This window comes from Pezoporus wallicus, unplaced genomic scaffold (assembly GCF_028554395.1).
Source record: "Pezoporus wallicus isolate ANWC-B61680 ecotype Strahan unplaced genomic scaffold, APGP_CSIRO_Pwel_v1 contig_2348, whole genome shotgun sequence".
Lineage (NCBI taxonomy): Eukaryota > Metazoa > Chordata > Aves > Psittaciformes > Psittacidae > Pezoporus > Pezoporus wallicus.
Window position 1 is genome coordinate 1,221,289 of NW_026636985.1, and position 21,678 is coordinate 1,242,966.

General features: G+C 48.9%; 1 protein-coding gene across 5 annotated transcripts in view; it reads right to left on the minus strand.

The window, feature by feature from the left end:
• GFPT1 (glutamine--fructose-6-phosphate transaminase 1) overlaps positions 1–20,570 on the minus strand; it is a 36,076-nt gene extending 15,506 nt beyond the window's left edge. For 2 of the 5 annotated variants that reach the window (XM_057402534.1, XM_057402532.1), the window contains exons 1-12: positions 20,505–20,570; positions 11,264–11,371; positions 10,784–10,891; positions 9,983–10,108; positions 9,311–9,369; positions 7,976–8,110; positions 6,481–6,542; positions 6,210–6,289; positions 5,279–5,332; positions 2,384–2,489; positions 1,014–1,177; positions 26–121 (exon numbers count right to left, since the gene is read on the minus strand). In XM_057402534.1, the coding sequence (XP_057258517.1) occupies positions 26–121; positions 1,014–1,177; positions 2,384–2,489; positions 5,279–5,332; positions 6,210–6,289; positions 6,481–6,542; positions 7,976–8,110; positions 9,311–9,369; positions 9,983–10,108; positions 10,784–10,891; positions 11,264–11,371; positions 20,505–20,511 (1,105 nt within the window). In that variant the 5' untranslated portion in view covers positions 20,512–20,570. Of the gene's footprint in view, positions 1–25; positions 122–1,013; positions 1,178–2,383; positions 2,490–5,278; positions 5,333–6,209; positions 6,290–6,480; positions 6,543–7,975; positions 8,111–9,310; positions 9,370–9,982; positions 10,109–10,783; positions 10,892–11,263; positions 11,372–20,041; positions 20,064–20,504 lie in introns of those variants that run through there. The other 3 variants (XM_057402537.1, XM_057402535.1, XM_057402533.1) reach the window with 2 other exon arrangements.
• Between the last annotated feature and the right edge of the window lie 1,108 nt (positions 20,571–21,678).

Here is a 21,678-nt window from a genome sequence, read left to right on the forward strand (position 1 = left end):
ATACTGAGCCCTACATCTCAATTACCAGTGTAGTCATCAAAGTTGACCCTTCCTCTCATCGTATTAACGACAGATTCTGGCTGTTCAAATATTTCCTTCTGCATAAACGAGCTGAAGTTACCTATGAAAGAAAGAAAGAAACAAAATCTCCTTGTAATCTACATTTTTCCTGTGTACATAGGGAAAAGCTTGAACCAGAGCCACTATTGGGCCAGCGACCAGTCAGGAATCATTAAGCTGATGCTTCTTGTTCTGCCAAAGCATCTGCTTACAGGGGAAGCTAGACTGAAGTTACTAGGATGTGTCAGTCAAGGGTCAGATCTGCAACTGCAAGCCTGTTAGGGATCCATATTGGAAAAATGGATGCCTCCAAGCAGGAGGCAAAGCTCTCTGCCCCACAATTCTCTCCTTTATGGTGTTATGTTAGCAGCTAGAATCACAGAATGGTTTAAGCTGGAAGTGACCTTCAAGATCATCTCGTTCCAACCCCCTGCCATGGCACAGACTGCTGATGCATAATGAAGTTGAAGAAATGTACTGCTTCCCCCCTTACTTTGGTATATGAAATAAGCACAGCAATCTGTGCTTCCGTTTTCATCTGTTCTACATAAGGTGAGCCCTAAATCTCAATTACCAGTGTAGTCATCAAAGCTGACCCTTCCTCTCATTGTATTAACAACAGATTCTGCCTGCAAGAGCTACCTTACTATTGGAAGTGTCCAAGGCCAGGTCCCAGCAGCTGCAATAGAGGGAAGTCCCAGATGAATGAACTTTGTTCACCACGAGGGCAATAAAGCACTGGAACAGGGGCTCAGCAGGCCGGGGGATTTCTGTCCTTGGCAATACCCCAAACCCGACTTGAACAAGCACCATTAACACTCTGACCTACTTGGCCCTGCTTTTAAACCACGGACTCGCCCAGGGGACCTCCAGAGGCCTTTTCCAACCTGATTCATTCTGTGACTCCAGGGAGGACCCGTGCATCTCCACAGGTGACAGCCAAAGGACTTTACCCTTCATAATCTGCTGAAGCTCCATCTGCAGGGTTTGGACAGCCCGTCCAGGGTGGTCGCCTGCCGTGCGCTTAATGCGATGGATGGAAAGCCGGCCGTCGACCACAGCAGCTACATCATCATCCTCCAGGAAAATCACTCTGTTGGTATGCTCAATGACAGCACTACGAAAGCACACACCACTTGCCATAAGACACTGTTTCTCACAGGCAGATGAGGGCTGCAGCCCCATTTCTAATCCAGCCTACAGCTTTTGAGGCAAAAAAGTTGCTCACGTCAATGGAATTTCTGTTAAAAGAAGGCAGGTTCTGTAAAGTACATTTCCACACTGCCAATATAACTGGATTTTTTCCACCTAACTCATTATTCTGCTTTAAGAAGAAACTAGGAACTCCTCGGACAAAGCAGCACGTGTAGCACTGGGATCTGACTGTTAGGAGGTAGCAAGCAGGCAGAAACTTGGCTCTAGCACACCGGGGTGCTCGACTGCAGATGGAGGCTCCTTTCTTGCCTTTTGCAGTGAGAAGCCACTGCTCCTGCCTGCACCTCACTGTCCCACTCTGTAAAACTGGGGACAGCTCACCCACCTCTTAAAGTCCTCAGAGATCAGTGTAGAAGCACTCGGAGGATGAGGTACTATCAAACACCTTTCCCTGCCTGCAGTTTACCTGGGGAATGCCAATGTTGGAATCCATCTTCAGCCAGGGTTTAGGGTGTACTCTCACAGCTGATGAAGGTAAGCTGCTCTAAAACCCATCAGCTCCCTGGTTTACTAACTTCTGCTCTGACCTTGGCAAGTCACTGAAAAGCTGTTTAAAATCAGAACCCATCAGTGTGTCCTGAGACCCTCCCAAATGCTCTGAGTAGAGCTGCAGAAGTCACGCAGGGCAGTGCTTTCACGTTCCTGAGCATGTCCCCAATGCAGAGAAACCCAAAAGCTCTGGTAAGAGCTGCCCAATTAACCTTCACTCTCTCCATTGGGATTAAAATCAGCCACCTTTGATGCTAAATGAATTGCACACGTGAAGAGATCCCTGGGGAACCAGCACAGTTTGGATCTGGGCCGTTAATTCAGTCAGTGCTCTCTCAGGTTTCCTATCATTCACCTCAGAAACGTTATCAACAGATGTGCTTGAAGAAGGGTAATGCCATTGTGGGGTGAGCCTTCATTCCTTTAACAGAAACCCTCATCTAATCCCCCTCTGTCTCTGTCAGGGCTGTGGTAACGGGTTCACATTTGTGAAGTAACAGCCCCGTACACAGAGTTTACGTTACCCAGGACAAAACCACAGCCACCCCTTTGCCTGTTCAAAGCCTTACCTTTGAACAGGGTATTTTTACACACACTAAAAGGCTCTGCAGCACATTACCTAGCATCAGAAGCAAAGTAGTACTCCACAGCTTTCTCCTCCACAGGGAAAAGGCAGGTGGTGCTGTCCACACGAGACAGGTTGCAGCTTCCCTTCTTGTCCTTCCCTAGAAGACATAAAGGTCAGGGACCACACGTGCCGACACACCGGAACGCGGCTGCAGCATCAGTGTCACCACAGGCCCCAGGAGTACCAACATGAAGCAGGATTTAACTGAGCAGCAGAGCAGCACCCGCCTTAGGGGGCCCCTTCCCAGCTGGCTTGCAAGGCTCTGGATGTGCTTTTGAATTCAGCCTGCAATGTAACGTTAGCAGGGAGCTTAAGTAGAGAGGAAAATGTGAGTGAAAGCTCATGTGTAGCTCTGCTGGGAGAGGATTCAAGCTGCTTTAGAAGCAGTCACATTTACTGAGGGTTTCCTGATCCAATCTGCCCTGTTTCATCATTCCCAGTTTCTCCTGTGCTCCTGTTGCACTCCCTTTCCTGAGGCTGTGGGAAATGGAGCAGGGTTGCTCTTTCTTTGTCAGTTATCTCTCAGAGCTGCTGCCTGAGCAACTACGGGGTTCCAGTGAGCACATGTAACCCAAACTGAGTTTTGTCTGGTGAAGCTAATGCTTCCCAGCTCAGGAAATCCATGATTAAGTACCTGGTGGTGTTCCTGAGCTACCAAACACAACCACTGCATTCTGATCCAAAAAGCTGGCAAAGCACTGTGAGTCCTATGCCGTTGCCAGGGATGGAGATAGGTGGATACAGAACTGAGAGTCAGCTTAGTAGAAAGCCTTTAAAGAAGGGCAGTGGTTGAGCAAGGATCCTTTCTGAGGTATTCCAGCATTTCCCTCTAATCCTCCATATACTTTTTGGTGGCAAAGCCCACCAGGAATGCAGGTGAGGACCAGGACACTTACTGCTCTGCACTCACCTTGGACAGAATGAGCTGGTTGTCGTGCAGGGCATGGTAGGAGGTGAGAGGGATTGGGCAAAATGTGACTATTGCCAAAGAATAAGACCACTAAAGTGCCTGTTACATTTACTCCTGAAGCTCTCGTGTTGTGTTTCACCCACCGGACACCAATCTGATTCAGGGACGTAAGCAGAGCTCCTGAGGTTTGGATTTATCCTTCTGTAAAGGAAAACTACTGCTTTCATGTTGATACTCCTTAAGGAAGAAGATTCCACTCAACCAAGAATTTAGAGCCCCTCCAGTTCAGTACATGAGGGAAACAGCTCCTTTATTGTTGAGTTGAGGCAGGAAAGGCTGATTGGCAGTGAGAAAGGACAGAGCTCCCCCCCCAGCAGCACCCCACCTTGATCAGAACATGCAAATTTGGTTCTCAGATCAGCACTTTGCCCTGCACTGGCTTTATTATGTTGCATTGCTTTCCTGTATTGTGGATCCTACCTGGAACGTGTGGTTATTGTGCACATGCACTACAGATCTATCTGACCAAGAAGGGGTTGAGAAGTTCCAGTGAGTATTATCAGCCAATTGCAGTTGTCATCCATGGGTTTGTTCACAAATTGTCCATTTCTCTATAGGTAACCTGCATCTTTGCTCTGCAGCACCTACCTCCTATTGACTACAATTTGGAAGCAACACAGACTTCATCTTTCATTCTTTCCCTTTCAAATTAAAGGCTGGAGGAGACATCATGGAGAATTCACACAGGTAGGGTAAAAAATGGGTGAGGGAGTCTCAGTTGTTCAGAAAAGCCTCTGAAAGCTGAGGGACTTTGGTTCTTAAAGCCCCCAGGACTTATGGTCAACCTGCCTTAATGCTTTACACTGACTGAAGAGGGAAAAAAGAAACAAAGCCTCACCTAATGGATGCTGGAAAGGGGCTCTTCATCAGGGACTGTAGCAATAGGACAAGGGGTGATGGGTTCAAACTGAAACAGGGGGAGTTCAGGTTGGAGATAAGGCAGAAGCTCTTCCCTGTGAGGGTGCTGAGGCGCTGGCACAGGGTGCCCAGAGAAGCTGTGGCTGCCCCATCCCTGGCAGTGTTCAAGGCCAGGTTGGACACAGGGGCTTGGAGCAAGCTGCTCCAGTGGAAGGGGTCCCTGCCTGTGGCAGGGGTTGGAGCTGGATGAGCTTTAAGATCCTTTCCAACCCAAACCATTCTATGATTCTAATGTTTGGGTTCAGGTAAAGCAGCTCCCAGTGGAGCAAACACACTGCTCCCTTTGAACAACCTGAGGCTTGTTTCTCCTCCAGCAACAGTGCACAGATTTCACTCCCAAGGCCATGGGCTGCTGAGGGGGGCATCACAATTACTTCTTAAACTAAGAATCAGTTCCTTTCCTCTTACAGAAGAGCACTCTCCTGCTTCAGATGTGAACTTGGTTCATCGCATCACACTTGATGGGTTTAGCCTTTAAAGGAACTGAAGTAGTTAATGTGCATTAAAAGTGGTTCAGCCTAATAAATGAGCAAAGGGAAGGAAGTCCCAGCCTCAGGGCAACCTTAATGCTTCTACCAGGAGCTGCAACTCACACTCCTGCTACAACCAGGAGGGAGGATGCAGTTCTTTGACAATCTAACCCAAACTATCCTACAATTCTATGATCATTAGCAGCCTCCTAACAGGGTTTCACTCTCTTAAGGGTAGAGGGTTTAAGGCAATTGACTGTTTCCTTCTATAATCAGAGCAGCAGGGAGCACACAGCACGAGCTGCACCAAGACACCAATTGTGTCAGAAGATTTGAAATGGGATGGGTGGACTCATGGGTTCATTGGTTTCATCAATCCAGAAGAAATTCCCACTCATTTCACTGCATGGAAAGCAATAACCACATAGTAAAGACACAGTGCATATTTGTCTCATTCGTGATTGCTTTCCTAAGGAGCTGGAGGGTTTGTCTGAAATTTGGGAGTATTAAATTGTCTCTCGTAGGCACCTTCCTCCATTTTTATGGATATTCCATCAAAAGAATGATCCATAGATTGCACAGCTGAAAGTGTAATTGGGGGAAAAGAAACTGTCAAACACCAAACTGGAGAGCATCAGTGAAAAAATACATACATACAATTGAGGATATCCAACCCAGAGCAACCACAGCACGGCTTACTGGTGCCCAGAGAACCAGGCCAGTGACTGTATAGGTTCAGCCTTCTCTGACAACAGGAAATTATGGGATCATTTAAAAGAGGAGGGAAAGGACAAATAATTCTTAAGGCACTTGTCATTTTCGAGGGGGCACCCACATGTCTGCAGTGCTTACACACACGTGTGGAAGATGGAGGGACAATGAGCTGTGGGTGCCACACACAGGGTACCAGCGTTCTGCTTGTTAAAAGTCACACTGGGGATAGGGGAAAGGTTTGTGACAGTGGAAAGCTGGCACAGCACAGACATTTCTGGTCTTGAAAGCAGCCAGGCCTGTGAATGCTAACACGCCACACACAAAACATGAACCCTGGCAGTGTTCAAGGCCAAGCTAGAGGGAGCCTTGGGTGGCATGGTCTAGGGTGAGGTGTCCCTGCCCATGGCAGGGGGTTGGAGCTGGATGACCTTAAGGTCCTTTCCAACCCCAACCATTCTATGATCTAAGTTTAACGAAACTGTTACCTTTACTATCCTATTTTACCCTATTCTGCCACATTAAGATGTGTTTTCTTTGCAACCACTGAACATTAAAGCTTTGATTACACAATAGAGACTAACTTGAGTACACGGTGGTTAAAACTGAATTAAAAACACCCAAAATCTCATTTTTGTAATGGTTTCATTTGCAGATGAAAGTTTGAAAGTGTTAATACGTATTCCAATGCCTGTGAAACCCTGTGCTGCTGTGACTGGAGACAGGCTCCAGGGATGCTCCCACTTACCCGTCCGGTAGAGGATGGGGATGTGGTCGGTGGAGAGCTTGTGCTCGCTGCGCACCCCGATAAGCAGGGGGCTGCCTCGCCTGCAGGAAGACACAGAGTTAGAGCCCAAGGTGCCCCAAGATTCATCTGACCCAATGGAGCCACTGTTCTACAGCACAGCACTGAAATGGGCTGAAGAAGAGCAAGCTCCTTCCATAAAAGCACTCTTTTATGCCAAAAGAGTGATATACAGGGATGCAACATGGATGTTCTTTCCCAAAGCAATACCTACCTGGTCCCAACTGCTTGACCAGGATAATGAACACTTTTGAACACAAGGGCGAAAGCACCTTCCTGGAACAAGAGAAACACAAACTGTTCATCCCATCCTTACAGAGGCAAAGAGCAGGTAAAAGCAGCACCAGAACTTTGGGGTGTCTGCTCAGGTCTGGTGCCAATGGGTGAGACACCATGATCTGCCAGCACAATACATCCCCTGTCTTGGCTGCTACAGCTCCTGCGTGAGACCTCACTTGCAGTACTGTGCACGGTTCCAGGGTCCTCAACATAAGGATGCAGAGCTGCTGGAGCACACCCTGAGGAAGCCACGAGGATGCTCGGGCCCAGAGCAGCTCCCATATGGAGCCAGGCTGAGAACATTGGGGCTGTTCAGGCTGGAGAAGAGAAGCTGTGTGGAGACCTCAGAGCAGCTTCCAGTGTCTGAAGGGGGCTACAAGGATGCTGCAGAGGGGCTCTTCATCAGGGACTGTAGGGATAGGACAAGGGGTGATGGGTTCAAACTGAAACAGGGGAAGTTCAGATTGGAGATAAGGAAGAAGTGATTTATGTGAGGGTGCTGAGGCGCTGGCACAGGATGCCCAGAGAAGCTGTGGCTGCCCCATCCCTGGCAGTGTTCAAGGCCAGGTTGGACACAGGGGCTTGGAGCAAGCTGCTCTGGTGGAAGGGGTCCCTGCCCGGGGATGGATCCTTGCAGATGGGTTCTGTTCCTGAGCACCACTCAGCAACAAGTGGAGCCACACGCTAGGCAGTGCGGTTCCCACAAGGGGTCAGCATCTCTTCCAGACGGAGGCTGCAGGGAAAATCTGAGATCCAGACTTCTTTTCACTGCACTTAACTCCCACTCCATCCCACGTCAGCTCCCACCCCCTGCCCATTCACCACACAACCCACCAGGGACCCGCTGCCTCAAGATACTTCTGTGCCCCAAAACGTGGCCATTTCTCTCCCAAGGAATGAATCATGTTAAAGAAAACCCAACATATGTCTTGGATGAACTGTTGGAGGTAGGAAAGACAAAACCACACCGTAACACGTGCCGCAGCATGACCTATGTGCAGCCTGACAGGGTCACATTGGCCACCTCACCCTGGGCAACACTGGAAGGCTGCGTGGAGACCTCACAGCAGCCTTCCAGTATCTGAAGGGGCCTATAGGGATGCTGGGGAGGGACTCTTCATTAGAGACTGTAGTGACAGGACAAGGGGTAATGGGTTAAAACTGAAACAGGGGAAGTTTAGATTGGATCTAAGGAGGAAATTCTTTGCTGTTAGGGTGGTGAGGCACTGGAATGGGTTGCCCAGGGAGGTTGTGAATGCTCCATCCCTGGTGGTGTTCAAGGCCAGGTTGGACAGAGCCTTGGGTGAGATGGTTTAGTGTGAGGTGTCCCTGCCACGGCAGGGGTTTGGAACTGGATGATCTTAAGGTCCTTTCCAACCCCAACCATTCTATGATTCTATTTTCCGTGTGTCCCCTGCTCCCAGTATTACCAGCTGCTGGATGACCCTCTCCACCAGGGTGGTGAAGCTGATGTCGTCGCTGTCACGGTTGTCGTACATGTACTTGACCAGCTTGGCGATGCTCTCCGTGTCCGTCTCCGACTCGAAGTCGTAGCCCTTGCTCTCCTGCAGCGACAGCACACGCAGGTCACAGCCCGCTGCCCCCTTCCCACCCTGCTCCTCCTGCCTGCCTTGGCTCATTTGCTTCTCCTTCCCTTTCCCTCAGCCCTTTTGCCTCACATTGTTCCCAATCTTCCTTTCTACTGGTCTTTCCTTCTTTCCTTTCATTTCTCCTTTCCTCCCCACCCTTAGCTTTTCTTCCCTTGCTTTCTCATGTCTCTCCTCTCCTTAGCTCCTGCCTCCCTACCTTTCCTTTTCCTTCTGCCTTTCCCTTTTTTCCTTTCTTTTATCCTTCCATACTGCATTTCTTCCTTCCTTTTATTCCCTTTTTTCATCCTTCCCTCCTGCTTTTCCCTTTCTTCTTTCCTATTTTCCTCCTCCTTATTCTTCTCTTCCTTCTCTCCTTCTTGCTTTTCCTGTCTTTCCCCCTCCATTTCTTCTTTCTTTTCCCTCCTGACTTTTCCCTTTATTTCCTGCCTTTCCTCTTGTGCCTTCTTCTTTCCTGCCTTTCCCTTTCTCTTCCTTCCCTCTCTCCCTTTCCCTTGGACTCCTTTCCCTGCCTCCCATTTCCTGCCTTCTTCCTTACCCTTTCCTTTCTCATTTTCCTTCCTTCTTCCCTTCATCTCTTTGTCCTCCTTTCCACTTCCTTTCCCTTTCATCCCTTCCCCTCTGTATTTACCTCCTTTCCCTTCTCCCACCCTCCCACTCCACGAGTGTGAGTACAGGGGTGAGTGTGAGGATCCGAGTGCAGGTGGAGGAGTGAGTACACACACGACAGTGCAAAAGGGAGAGGAGTACAGGAGTAAGTGTATGAGGAAGGAGCGAGCGGGAGACATGAGAGGGGTGTGTGAATGGGGGCGTGAGGGATCAACAGGGAGTGCGAGTTGGGGACTGTGAGTAGGGCAGTGAGTGTGAATGTGAGAGTGTGAGTGGGGGAATGCAGTGGGAGGGGAGGAATGGGAGTGGGAGTGACTGGAGAAGTGTGAGTGAGGAAAGGAAGGGAAGGATGCAAGTGTGAGAATGTACTCAGAGCATGAGAGCGTAGTGGAGGAGTGAGTGGAAGAGTGAGTGTGAGTGCAAACACATGAGGGGGGAACATGAGTGGAGGAGTGGGACAAGCGAGGGTGAGCATACAAGTGGGGGAGTGGGTAAGTGTGGGAGCACAAGGGAGCCGGGGGTGAGTGTCACACACGCAGTGTCACTCACCAGGAACTTGCGCAGGTCCTTGTAGTTGGTGATGATGCCGTTGTGGATGACAATGAACTCTGGGAATGGAGGAAAGGCCCTGCTCAGCCCTGGCACCAGTCCCCACCGGGCAGAGCAGAGGAGTTTCTGCCCCTGGTGCCATCCCTTTTGCTGCCCCATTTGGCCGGGCTGGTAAAGGCAGGAGGTAGCAATGACCCAGGCAGGACAAGGGTTACTGAGGTCCTGCTATGGTGCTGGAGCCACTCGAGCGCTCAGCAGCTGCCACACAACCACTGGGCACTGATCCGGGCCCTCCCTGGGACTGGTCATGGCTGCAAAGATCCCATGGCCAGAAACTGAGCCCAAACCCCTCCAGCTTCCCAGTAACTCGCAGCACAGCCTGAATAAACCCACTGCCCTGGGACACACTGGGCATCAGAAGCTCTTCCAGATGAGGGGCTTTGGACAAGGACCTGTAGGGACAGGACAAGGGGGAAGCTGTGGCTGCCCCATCCCTGGCAGTGCTCAAGGCCAGGTTGGACACAGGGGTTTGGAGCAAGCTGCTCTAGTGGAAGGTGTCCCTGCTCGTGGCAGGGGTTGGAGCTGGATGAGCTTTAAAGTCCCTTCCAACCCAAACCATTCCATGATTCTATGATGTTCCAAGACCTGCCAGTGCCTCAAGCACCCACTCACCATTGTTTTTATCCGAGCGCTGTGGGTGGCTGTTGATGGGACTGGGCTCGCCATGGGTGGCCCAGCGGGTATGGGCGATTCCAAGGTGCACATCAAACTCGATATCAAGGTCCATGTCCTGTTGCTCTGTGGCAGAAGTAGAGGTTTTTAGTCCCAAGGGGGTGTCCCCATGCCAAAGTCAAGGTGGGAGTCACACCAGAACAGCAATGCTGATAGGGAAACAGGCTCCTTACACTAAGATTAGAGCTACCCACCTCCCCTTTGGATAAGAGCCCGCTGCACCTGGAAGGACACTAGCACACGATAAGGAAGGGAAGTTATAACACAGCAGCTGTCAAATGCAAACTAGAGGCTGTGATTCCTCTGAAGAGCATCTTCCCATGCCCTTCCCAGCGCTCACACGAACTCCCCATCCAACAACCTTCATGCTGTGCAGAGATTTAACAGACTTCTAAGAGCACTCCTCTCTTCTTCCCAAGCTCCAGGTCTCTGATAACTATCTCCCAGTAATCCCCTTTCCCCAGCATAAGGAGTCTTTTGTTTGGGGGTTTTTTAGGTGTTTTCTAAAACAAATTCCAGGTCTACCTGACTTTAACAGGATGTGATTCATTTGTCTTGTGAAATCAGGATTTATCTGTAACTTCGTGCCAATGCCCACAGGATCATTGGGTTCTTCACAGCACATGCACTTTATACACAATTTATTTGGAAACCCAGTTTCCTGGGCAAAGCAGATGATCTTCAAACCATGAAGGAGATGAGAGGGCATTCCAAGGCAATGAATGGAAGGGAGATACATACTGTGAACCTCTTCGTCCAGAGCCTTCACTTTCCCCTTCTGTTTGATAAGCTGGATTTTGCAGGCATTAGCTTCCCAGTCTTTGTCGTTTCCACCATCGATTCCCACACCTAAACATCACCACAGGATATGAAGAGGAAACGTGAGTTACAGAAAGTGTGGTTTACATAAATACTGTCCATATTTTTCTCTGCATTGCCCTTTCTCCCCATAGCTGAGCCTCCAAAGAAAGGCAAGAAATCCCTTTGATAAGCCCCGAGTTTCCCCTTTGTCACCTCATGGGTATTTTTAAAGCATCAGGTTCTGGGCATCAAGGATACTCCTAGAAACATATATAATGAAAGGGAATCCCAACCTCTGCCACACGATCAGAGGCACTTCCAACGTGTGTTGCAGTAGAAACCATTCACAAACACGCCATGGAAATCCCTGTTTAGAAGTCAAGATTCAAACCAGGACGAGTGCTGCTCGGAGAGCGTTACCTGCGGAATCATAGCCTCTGTACTCCAGGCGCTGCAGCCCTTTGATAAGGGTCTCCAGGATCTCCCGCCTCGTCCGGGGAACATGGTAGTTCAGGTAAGCAAAGATTCCTGTATGGGGGAAAAGAGCACAGGCTTACAACAGAGTCACACCTGGAGAGCCCTGCACATGGTGTCTGCCGAGGAGGAGCGCTGTGGCATAGCTCTGAGAGGCCTCGGCACTGAAAAGCCTTGCCTGAAGGTACCACCACGCTCACAGCACTTCCTGACCCCACCTGAGGCCCGGTGGAGGATGTTAGTGACATCCCCAACCCTGAAGAGACCAGAGAATGGTTTGGGTTGGAAAGGAGCTTAAGATCATCTGGTTCCAACCCCCTGCCATGGGCAGGGACCCCTTCCACTAGAGCAGCTTGCTCCAACCCCTGTGTCCAACCTGGCCTTGAACACTGCCAGGGATGGGGCAGCCACAGCTTCTCTGGGCACCCTGTGCCAGCGCCTCAGCACCCTCACAGGGAAGAGCTTCTGCCTTATCTCCAACCTGATCTTCCCTTGTTTCAGTCTGAACCCGTCACCCCTTGTCCTACTGCTACAGTCCCTGATGAAGAGCCCCTTTCCAGCATCCTCGTAGCCCCTTCAGACACTGGAAGACCATCCAAGTCCAACCCCCCCTTGACTACTGACTCCAGATGAGAAAGCCAAAGTTCACCATCACTGAGCTTTGCATGCTGAAGAACCATCTCCAAAAGGAATTCTTCCTCAAATAACTTTCCCCAACTTCCTCCCACAGACTCACTAAGAAAAACCCCCATTTCCCTCATGCAAACTAACACCCTCAAACTAATGGAGCTATTTTGCCTGTAGGTTGCAAAGGAAGATAAGTCGTTGCTTCTATTTTTAAGCAGTGATGGGACACACAAATTCCTAGAATCCTAATGCCAACTACAGCTCTATTTCAGAAAGATTTCCTTTGGTGCCATCATCAAGCAGCAGCATGAGAAGACATTTAAGTGGATGCTGGAAATAATACTGGAAATCTACCATTTCACCCTAATATTTTAAAGGGGAAAAGTATCCATGTGGAATAAAAACAGAAGAGGTTTCACACAAACATGGAAGTTGAGGGGAACAGAGCTCAGGCACACACACAAAGTCCTTTTAAAGGCATCCTGAACCTCTGCTTTGTTCCTGGTGGTGCTGCCATGCTCTTACATTTTCTGGTTTGGAATGAAACTAAACAATTCTAAGCTTCTGATGCCTTCACTTATGGTATAAGTGGAAATACGGGCCACTCGGGGTAGCACCAAATACCACACAGCAAAGCCCCTCCAGTTCTTCTGCACTTACCTCTTTCCATGCTGCTAGAAAAATTAGATGCTCATTCTATTGTTCCTCTTTCTCAAACCACGCAGTCAGATGAAGGGAAAAACACCCCAAAACCTGAGCTTTTCCCTGGGTTTCTTTAGCTTCTGCCTTCATTTCCCCCAAAGCCTTTTCTCATCACCACTTGCAAGACCACCAGGACCGAGCGTACGAACATCTGCACCGCTTCCATCCCTCCTGACATCCCAACCACACACAGAGCTTGGCTGCTGCCACCTCCCATGGCCCTCATTCAACCTGAATGTTGTTTCCAGGAACTCCTCAGCAGGGTGAGGTCCTTCTCCATAAACCTCTCAATTCACAGCTCCAACCCAGCCGCTCACTGGCCACAGTTACCAACCTCTGCTGCATGGCACAAATCTCCTTTGAAGGATACTTCCAATGAGCAAACCCTCCTCTCCCCACCCTTCTGGCACAAAGAAGGTTTCCAATTTGAGCTACTTAGTTCAGGCTGTTTCTAAAACCTCCATTCTTCAGGCAAACAGCAGCCTCCCTGTTTACAAGTGAGCTGACTCCAAATAGCTGTCATCCAGGCCAAAGGATGCGCATCTCACCTACATCCCCGATGCCTCAAGTCCTTTAAATGACTTCCAGGTCTTACAGTAGGAGTACCAAGCAGACTGCTTTGGTAGCAGGCAGCTGGAAAAGTCCCTCTCCTATTTACCAGACACCTCCCAGACACCCAATGCAGCTCATCATACATATAAATAACAAGTGTGTACGACCAAGCAGGGAAAACAAGCACAGGAGAGGTCTATAAAAAGGCAGGCTGGGTTCCAGCAGTCCTGGACATGTCCCTTCACATCACCTACCATGGCATCCAAGGTACAGCTACTTCAGAAGGCACAAGTATAACCAGCACGAGTAACTATGAACTGCAAATGTTGCTTATATTTAGCTAAATAATGCCAGAGTTGGAACCTCTCCCTGCATTTGATTTATACACTAAGGGTCTCATTCCCACTCTTTTTGACAGTGCTGGGTCCATCAAAGAGCTCCCCAGAGGCACCAACAGCCCCTGCAGCTATCCCACTGTGGCATAACCCATCCTGCTCAGGCACATGGATACCTAGTGAGTTATTCCACTACCAGGACACACCACCAAAGACCATTCAAGTGGGAAACGCTCTTTGGAGCGAATGGGGACTGATGACCAGCATGAAGGTGCTCTGGATGTTGAACATCAGGCTGGCCACAGGAAAATAGCTCCTGGAAACCTTTCCAGTGAACAGCAGCAGAACAAGAGCCTCATTTAGATGGGATCCTAGGAACAATTCCTTGCCCAAAGGGTGCTCAGGCATTGGAACAGGCTGCCCAGGGCAGGGATGCAGTCACCGTCCCTGCAAGTGTTCACACACCATGGAGATGATGCCCTCAGTGCCATGGGTTAGTGGTGGCCTTGGCAGTGCTGGGAATGGTTGGACTTGATGATGTTAAAGGGCTTTTCCAACCTGGTTGATTCTATGGGAGCACAGAAGCATACCAAAATGCCATGGACTGAGCAGGAACAAAGTGGGAACCAATGTCCTCCAGGAAGGGATGGCTCAGCTGGAATGAGCCCCAACAACAGTGCTGTTAAACACCTACTTGTGCTCTAAATACACTGCAAACATGTAGCTAGAAAGGAGCCAACTTGGCATTTGTCTCTGTTATTAACAATTATTATTGTTATTCATTTGAACAAATTATTAATTACAGCACAATTATATTAAGATTATTCATCAGAATATGAAACTAAGACTGACACAACCTCCCCAAACCAAGGAATTCATTGCTTCAGAAAAGAGAGACTACATCAGGAATCCAACTAAATAACATGCAAATACAGTATTAACACTTCAAATTAACACACACTTAAAGATGACCAAGTAAACACTGGGAGGTTCAGGTTAGAGTCAGTTCAGTGATTAGATGGTGAGAGGAAAATAGCTGGAGTGATAATGGAGATGCCACAGGGAAAACCAAAGCAAAAGAACTCATAAACAGGAAGGCAAGTGAGACAAGAGGGTTCAGAACTCATCTTAGAGAAAACAAGTCTAAAATAAATAGAATAATAGGGAAAAGTAAAAAAGTAGGATAGCAGGGAAAAATAATACAGAATGAAAGTAAAAAATGGGACAAAAGGCTGCTGAAAACGAGCACAACTTTTCCTAAACACACAACTTCCTAACCCACAAGCTAAAACCAACTACTTGAAGGCTTCTCACCCATTTATGACACTTGTTGATGTTGAAGTAAGTGTAAATACCAGTTTCATTTACTGGAAAGACTTTCAAATGCATTTAATCTTCCCCTTTTCAAGCAAGCCACAACAATGTGACTCTGATAGCCAGAGAAAGCTTCAATGCACATTTAGCAACCAGCTTTCTATTGGGTTATTCACAACTATATAAGCAGTAACACTTGTCATCACTCCCATTTTTAAGTACAATTCCATTGCCCTCAACACAAGCTGAGCAAAGAAAGACCCAAAGCATCAAACACTTGTTGTGCTTCACTGACCCGAGTGGTAGTTTGTAAAATCACTTGGTTCTCCCAACAGCCACCAACAGGGGCTCTGTAGGTAAAATACTCCTCTGGAGTTAGACGTCAAGCCCTTGGTCTCACCTGGGTAAATGTGCAGTAAAGAAGGTGGCTGTGCTGAGTCAAAGGGCTCTCAGGTGATCCAGCCCTGCATGATGCAAAACTAGGTCAAGAAGGAACCTGTTTCTACTCCAGAGCTGAACAAAGGGTTGTTCTTCATCCAGCTACAAAGCACAGCCCTCTCCGAGGTGTAATGTGGCACACAGCAACTCTACCTTGCAGTTTAAACTAGAGACAGGTTGTGTGTGTAACTCACAACGTTAAAGCCCTGTTTGCTCCATCCCTGCGCTTAAATTCATCTCAACCTACAGCATTCCAAAGATGAAGAGGTACCAACCATGAGAGCTGCCTGAAGGCTTCCATCGGGTGCACTCTTGACATAAGAGCACCAATTTTGCTGTCAAAGTCATTTAAATCACAACAGTCAATGGAAACATGTTGCTCTGGATGACATTCCAATGCAACTCTAGCAGGTTTTCCATCAGGGTCCCCATGTGGTGCAGCACCAAGCAGAACACTCCTGAAACTGGGAACCTCAGGTCCCTATAAAGCAGACCTGAAAAGAGGAGTTTCAGTTTCAGCTCAACTTACACGTTTTAGACACCACACCAGCTGGTCCATCACAGCCCTGAGCAGCCTTCACAAGCCTCCACTAAAACCGGCTCTTCTGCAACACCCCATGTCCAACAAAGGGATATTAAGCTAAAATTAGGGATAAAGCCTTCTATGGCCCTCAGTGCCATGGGTTAGTGGTGGACTTGGTAGTCCTGGGGGAATGGCTGGACTCAATCTTAAAGGTGTTTTCCAACCTGGTTGAGTCCGTGACTCAACAATGAGTGGTTTACAGTAGTAACACCACACCTGCCCTCTGGAAGAAGCCAGAAAGAGGAAGTATCACAGAAAATCAGGATGTGTGAATGACATTTAATGACACTTCCTTGCCAAGCCTTGAGCTGGCACTGTTTGAGGTGAAATCCATGCTTTGTGAAAGAAAATCCCAACCTTTGAGCTTCATCCTGGTCCAGCACTGTTTGTCATTGTGAATTCCCAAGCTGGACTAAGGCAGCAGCAAGCATACTATAGGAATTTCTAGGCTCAGAAAACACAATAACCCCATCTGGAATACACTCACATACTTCAGGACTCAACTCTCATATATATTCAGGACACTCATATACTTCAGGACTGGAACAGCAGTCACGCTTTACAAGATAATAAAACATCTCAACCAGTAACTTGACACAGGACTTTGCACATAAGGACTCAAAACTCTTATTCAAAGCATGTCAGCTTATCATTCAATTCTTGATTAATACAGCCCACCGTGGCAAGAAGTTCTACGTAGATTTCTCTAAAGTGAAATACCTTGAACAATGAACTAGGGGACATAAAACCTTTCCTTTCTTGCGGGTTCGTCTTAAAAACCTGGTGAACCACCAGCAGAACAGGCACTGAGCTGCTTGTGAAGCTCAACTCTGTCTTAGAAGCCATTCTTAATGTCCAAGCACAAAACTCAGACCTTCTTAATGACAGCTACAGGAAGCATTCCCTACAACGAGGTGACACACCTGAACAAAGAGCATTTTTACCAAGTGGACATTCAGAGTTTCTATTGTTGGCAATCACCAAAAATACTTTGTCTGAGAACTTCATTTTCCTGTGAGCTTTTTGGTGCTCATGTTCCTTTATTCCACGGTAAGATAACAGGCAAACGGTATTAATCACCACTTCCAGGTAAGAAGAAATGATCTCCTCCAGTGCCTTGAAGACGCAGTTACTCAGGAATAGCTTCACCTAATCCTTTCCCTACAGAAGCAGAAGAGCCTTGGGGCTAGGCTTCGAGATGGATTTACAGATTCCTTTATACCACACCATCTACTGCTCAAACCATCACAACAGACGATGTTATCAGTGCATCCACTTGGCAATTTCAAAGAATCCTTTATCCTCGTGATCATTATTAGGCCTCAAGTCTGCAACAAATTAGATGCAGGTTACTAAATACCACATACATAATACATGTTACAGACCAGGGGAAGCAATAAACACATTTTCCTTCTAGCTACAGCAGGGGAGACACCAGCAAACAGCAAGTTCTCACAGATACTCATCATAGCTCAGAGCAAAGTCCCAGATTGATGCTTAAAACCTGCTGGAGGAGTCTCCTCTTCTTTGGTGCTCTGCACTTCGGAGAAGCGGACACTGTGCCAACCCCTGCGTAATGAAATAAGCCTCATTCCACATGGTTTGAAGGAGCACGAGGTCAAAAGCAAGCAGATGTCATTGTTGTGTCTGCTAGCTGTGTATGGGAGAGTCAATGCTCAATTCATCAAGTCTGCACTGGTAAAAAGCAGAGCAGGAAAACATCCCCTCCATGGAGAGCCACACCTGTCCCCTGGATGCTGCTTTCACTGCCCATGCACACACCTCTCTCCCCAGTTAAAAAGGGCAGAATTGTTCCTGCCTGGAGTAAACAACCAGTGCATCAGTCCTAAGGCCTCATTCTGGGCAAGAGCCACCACTCTGCTTCACAGAGGAGCATACACCCAGGTGTACAAATGGCATTTCGGCAGTCCCCACTGCTGTGCTGGAAACCCAAGTCTTCAAGCCCATTTTTATCTCCAGCAATCGCTGGTAACACAAGACCTGAATTCTACAATCACTTTTTGTCCTTAAGAATGGTCAGGGCAGGTTTACTTATTTACAGAACAGTCTGGCTACCTTGAAAAACCTGTTTTCCAAACTATTTCATGGATGCCATTGAACTGGTTTGGTGCATCCAGCCTAAAGGACACCCAATTTATACCTAGCTAGGTCTTCAAATTGCAAGACATGCCAAGAGCAAAACCTATTTTCCACTCATGTTATCAAAACCAATCCCCCCAGGTTGCTGCAGGCATCAAGGAACCAAACTGTGAGGCTACTTTCCTTTACCTGTCAAGCAGGAAGAGCACATCAGATCACAGGACTTTGTAAGGTCACGCATGCATAAACATGAACATCAGATTATCTTACATTGAAAACGTTGTGTTGGTAATTCCAGTCTTGAAGCTGTCACCGGGAGAACTCAGGTAACAGTAACAGCATTGTCATCTTTTCTTAATGAAGCAAAACACTCATTCAGTAACTGACTTTCTACCCAAAATGGATAAAAATCCAAACGTGGATGGCGCACCCATCAGACAGCACAGCAAGATAAAGCAACATATATCCTTACAATGAAGGTACAGAAATGTTGTCTGAGGGCTCCTACAAGCAAGCAGGCTTGCACAGCTAACACTACACTGCTCACAGCATGAGACATCAGGGCCCTCTACTCCAAGATGCAGACTGCTGTCACTTCAGTGAGGAGCAACATAAAGTCTAGTTAGCGCAAGTACTCGGAGTACCTACAAGCCAGCTCTGCCTATTTATGACACTTGCAGGATGAGCTCAAAGGGCAACACCTGTGTTTGTTCCTTGTTCCATCGCTGGAGTCTTCTGCTGCTGGATGGAAGGAGCCCAAATTGCCACTGCAGTCGATGCTTCCAAAGAAAAGCTGAGACCACCGGTGATTGTCCTGTGCTCCCAGACGGAGCTCGAAGGCAGCAGCAGAGCTCACTGCGTTCCTGTGCTTCTGCCAACTGCTCTTAACCACAAGTCACAAGAGTTCATGTGGTAGCACCCTCTGCCTCCAAACAGCTCCCCTCCTGTTCCCTACAGAACCTGAACTGTCTCCAGCCATGCGCTTCCTGCGCTCCAAAGCTCCTCAGTTTCCAAGGCTCATTTTTCTGCATGAAGGTGCTTGGTTAATGCTCTCCTCTTCTTGTTTTTCCCCGCACGATGTATTTCTGGCTCCCAGAACAAAACTCAATGATCCTCAATGCCTTCCCTACTGCTTCATAAAACATGCCAATATCCAAGGAGAACTTTGCTTGTATCAATAAGGGAAGAAGCACGTTTAATCTTGAACACAACGAGGAACTACCCACAGCATTGTCAGGGCTTCTCATGGTAAAAGACAAAGAGAATACTGTTAATATTGCACATTTCAAAGGCCAAACCTCAACTAAGGCAAGCACAAGGCCCCAAAACCATCCCTATCCTTGCAGCAAGCTATTTATAACAATAATTACCCCTTCCAGTCTTAGCTTTGCTCCGCTTTGTACCTTTAACACAAATTAACATAGTGTTAAACACAAATATGAATTCCCGACTGCCTCTTCATAGCACTCCACAGACTCGAGAGGCTGAAGGTGATACTGGTTCCATCTCCCCAAAACAATGAAAGGAACGGCAATTTGCTCAGTGTAAACCCCACAACCTTACTTAGAGCAGCATTTTAATTACAAACATAACAACACGGGGGAAAGAAAGAGAAGGAAATGGGGAAAAACAACAAAGAGTCGTCAACAGGTCAAAGCTGCATGAATTTCCATGGAAAGACATGAAAACGTGTTAGAAGGAAGAGAAAGGATAAATCACATCCCTGTGTCCAACAGATGAGGCGGAGACATTGCACTAATACAGCAAACAGGAGGGGAAAGTACCAAAGTGACTCTTAAGGCATCTGCTCAACCGAGGGAAGCCCTGTTGGGGTTCAAGCAGCCTGGTGTGAGCTGGGGCAGAACCCCACAAGGGACATTTCCACATCGCGTTTACCTGCCTGCCTCACAACCTACACCGAGTAAACTTGAACTGACGTACGAGCATCCACGGCACAAGTTTTAACGCCTAAAAAACCATACCCAGGACCCACACTTTCCACCTAGAAGCGCCTGCTCTGATACAACCACATTCGGAAAGGCTGCCGGTGAAACCCACGTCCCTTTTCCACACCGTGCATATCAGTGACGCTCACCGGGGCTTGGGCTCCCGTGTCGCTTGGCTGCTTTGAGAACTAGAACCCACAAAGCCACCCGCCGCCACCCCCAGCACCGCTGACCCAGACCCAGACCCACGGCCACCACCGAGCGCCCGCAAGGCTCCCGCACCGACGGAGCGGCGCTGCCTTTTGTACGCGCCGGCCTCAACCGCACGCAATGCGGGGACAATTCGCCTTTTTGAGTTATTATCCCGTTGCGAGACGCCTCCCCCCGCGGAAACGGACGCTGCCGGTGGACAACACGATGACACCCCCAGATAACGGCGCTCAGGGCCCTTAGCGCTATAACCGAGGCAACGCAGACGCGGCCGGCGCCCTCCTTCCGCCGGGGCTGCCGCGGGCACGGCCCCGCAGGGACCGGGACCGGGACCGCTCCCCGCACACCCGTCCAGGCCGCGCCGCCCGCCCGGCCCTTACCGCACATGGTCCGCCCCGTTCCGCGGCCGCGCCGGCTCTGCGCGCCGGGCCCCCGCCGCCCGCCCTCCCTCCTTCCTTCGGCGGAGGGGTCCAGGGCGCAAGCCCGCAGCCCGGCCCGCTATTGGGCATCGCTGCCCGCCCCGCCCCGGTCTCGGCCCGGCCCCCGGGACGTGGCAGCCGGACCTGCGGCCCCGTACGGGCGGAGGAGGCAGCGCTGTGCCCCGTTAACACCGCCCAGGAGCGGTACCGACAGCGGTTACCCCCAGCCCAGGCTCCGGTGGGGAGCAACCACTGGGCTCCTGCACCCCAACTCCCCCCTGGGCTGTTCCAATCAGTTTCTACTCCAACTGTGCTATAGCAGCAAGGACCCGGAAAATACAGAAACCATCGAGATGAGTCTGCAAAGCAAACGGGGATGGGCGTGTTTGACAAAGGACAGGCTCACCGGCTTGGTTGTGCTATGGGCAATCGCCACGGTCCAACAGTGATGGGAAAACTAGCTAAAAGCCTAAGGCTATAAATGAGGGCAATCCCTTCGGAAAAAATGCTGTTTGCTCAAATTTGACTTCAGAAAAACGGTGTTGACTTTGACTTAAGAAAAATGCTGTTCACTTAACTTTATCTTGATTCTATAAAAGCCAACAGATAACCAAGGGAGGGAGCTGAGAGCCTTGTGGCAGCGGAAACTGGTCTCCCACATGAGAGGGAAACTACTAATCCACAGAAAGGGGATCACCAGAAATACACACAACATACTCTGGCACAGAAATACCTCTTCCTCTGCACTGGCTGCTGTTCCAGTTCTCTTTGTTACCCATCTACCAGGCACACCCAAGGCTCCTGCTGGTTCATTCCTGTATCAGGGTTTCTATGCAGCAGCTCCTGTTCATCACTTCTTACCACGACCAGAACATCTACGTAACATAAACTACAGCATTAGCATAAGGCAAATGGAAAGGTTCTGACCCTACTTCTAAACAAGGGGTGCCCAGACCTGAGGGAGCACGGACAGGCCAGCCAAACACTCCCAAAACACACAGTTCACATCAGCAAACACCAAACCTCAGCGGTTAAACCTATGCTATACTTGATGCTATAGAAAGGAATGCCTCAAACTGAAGCTCACCCATCCACACGCACTGATCTGGTGCGGATGCCACAGAAGCTTACACAC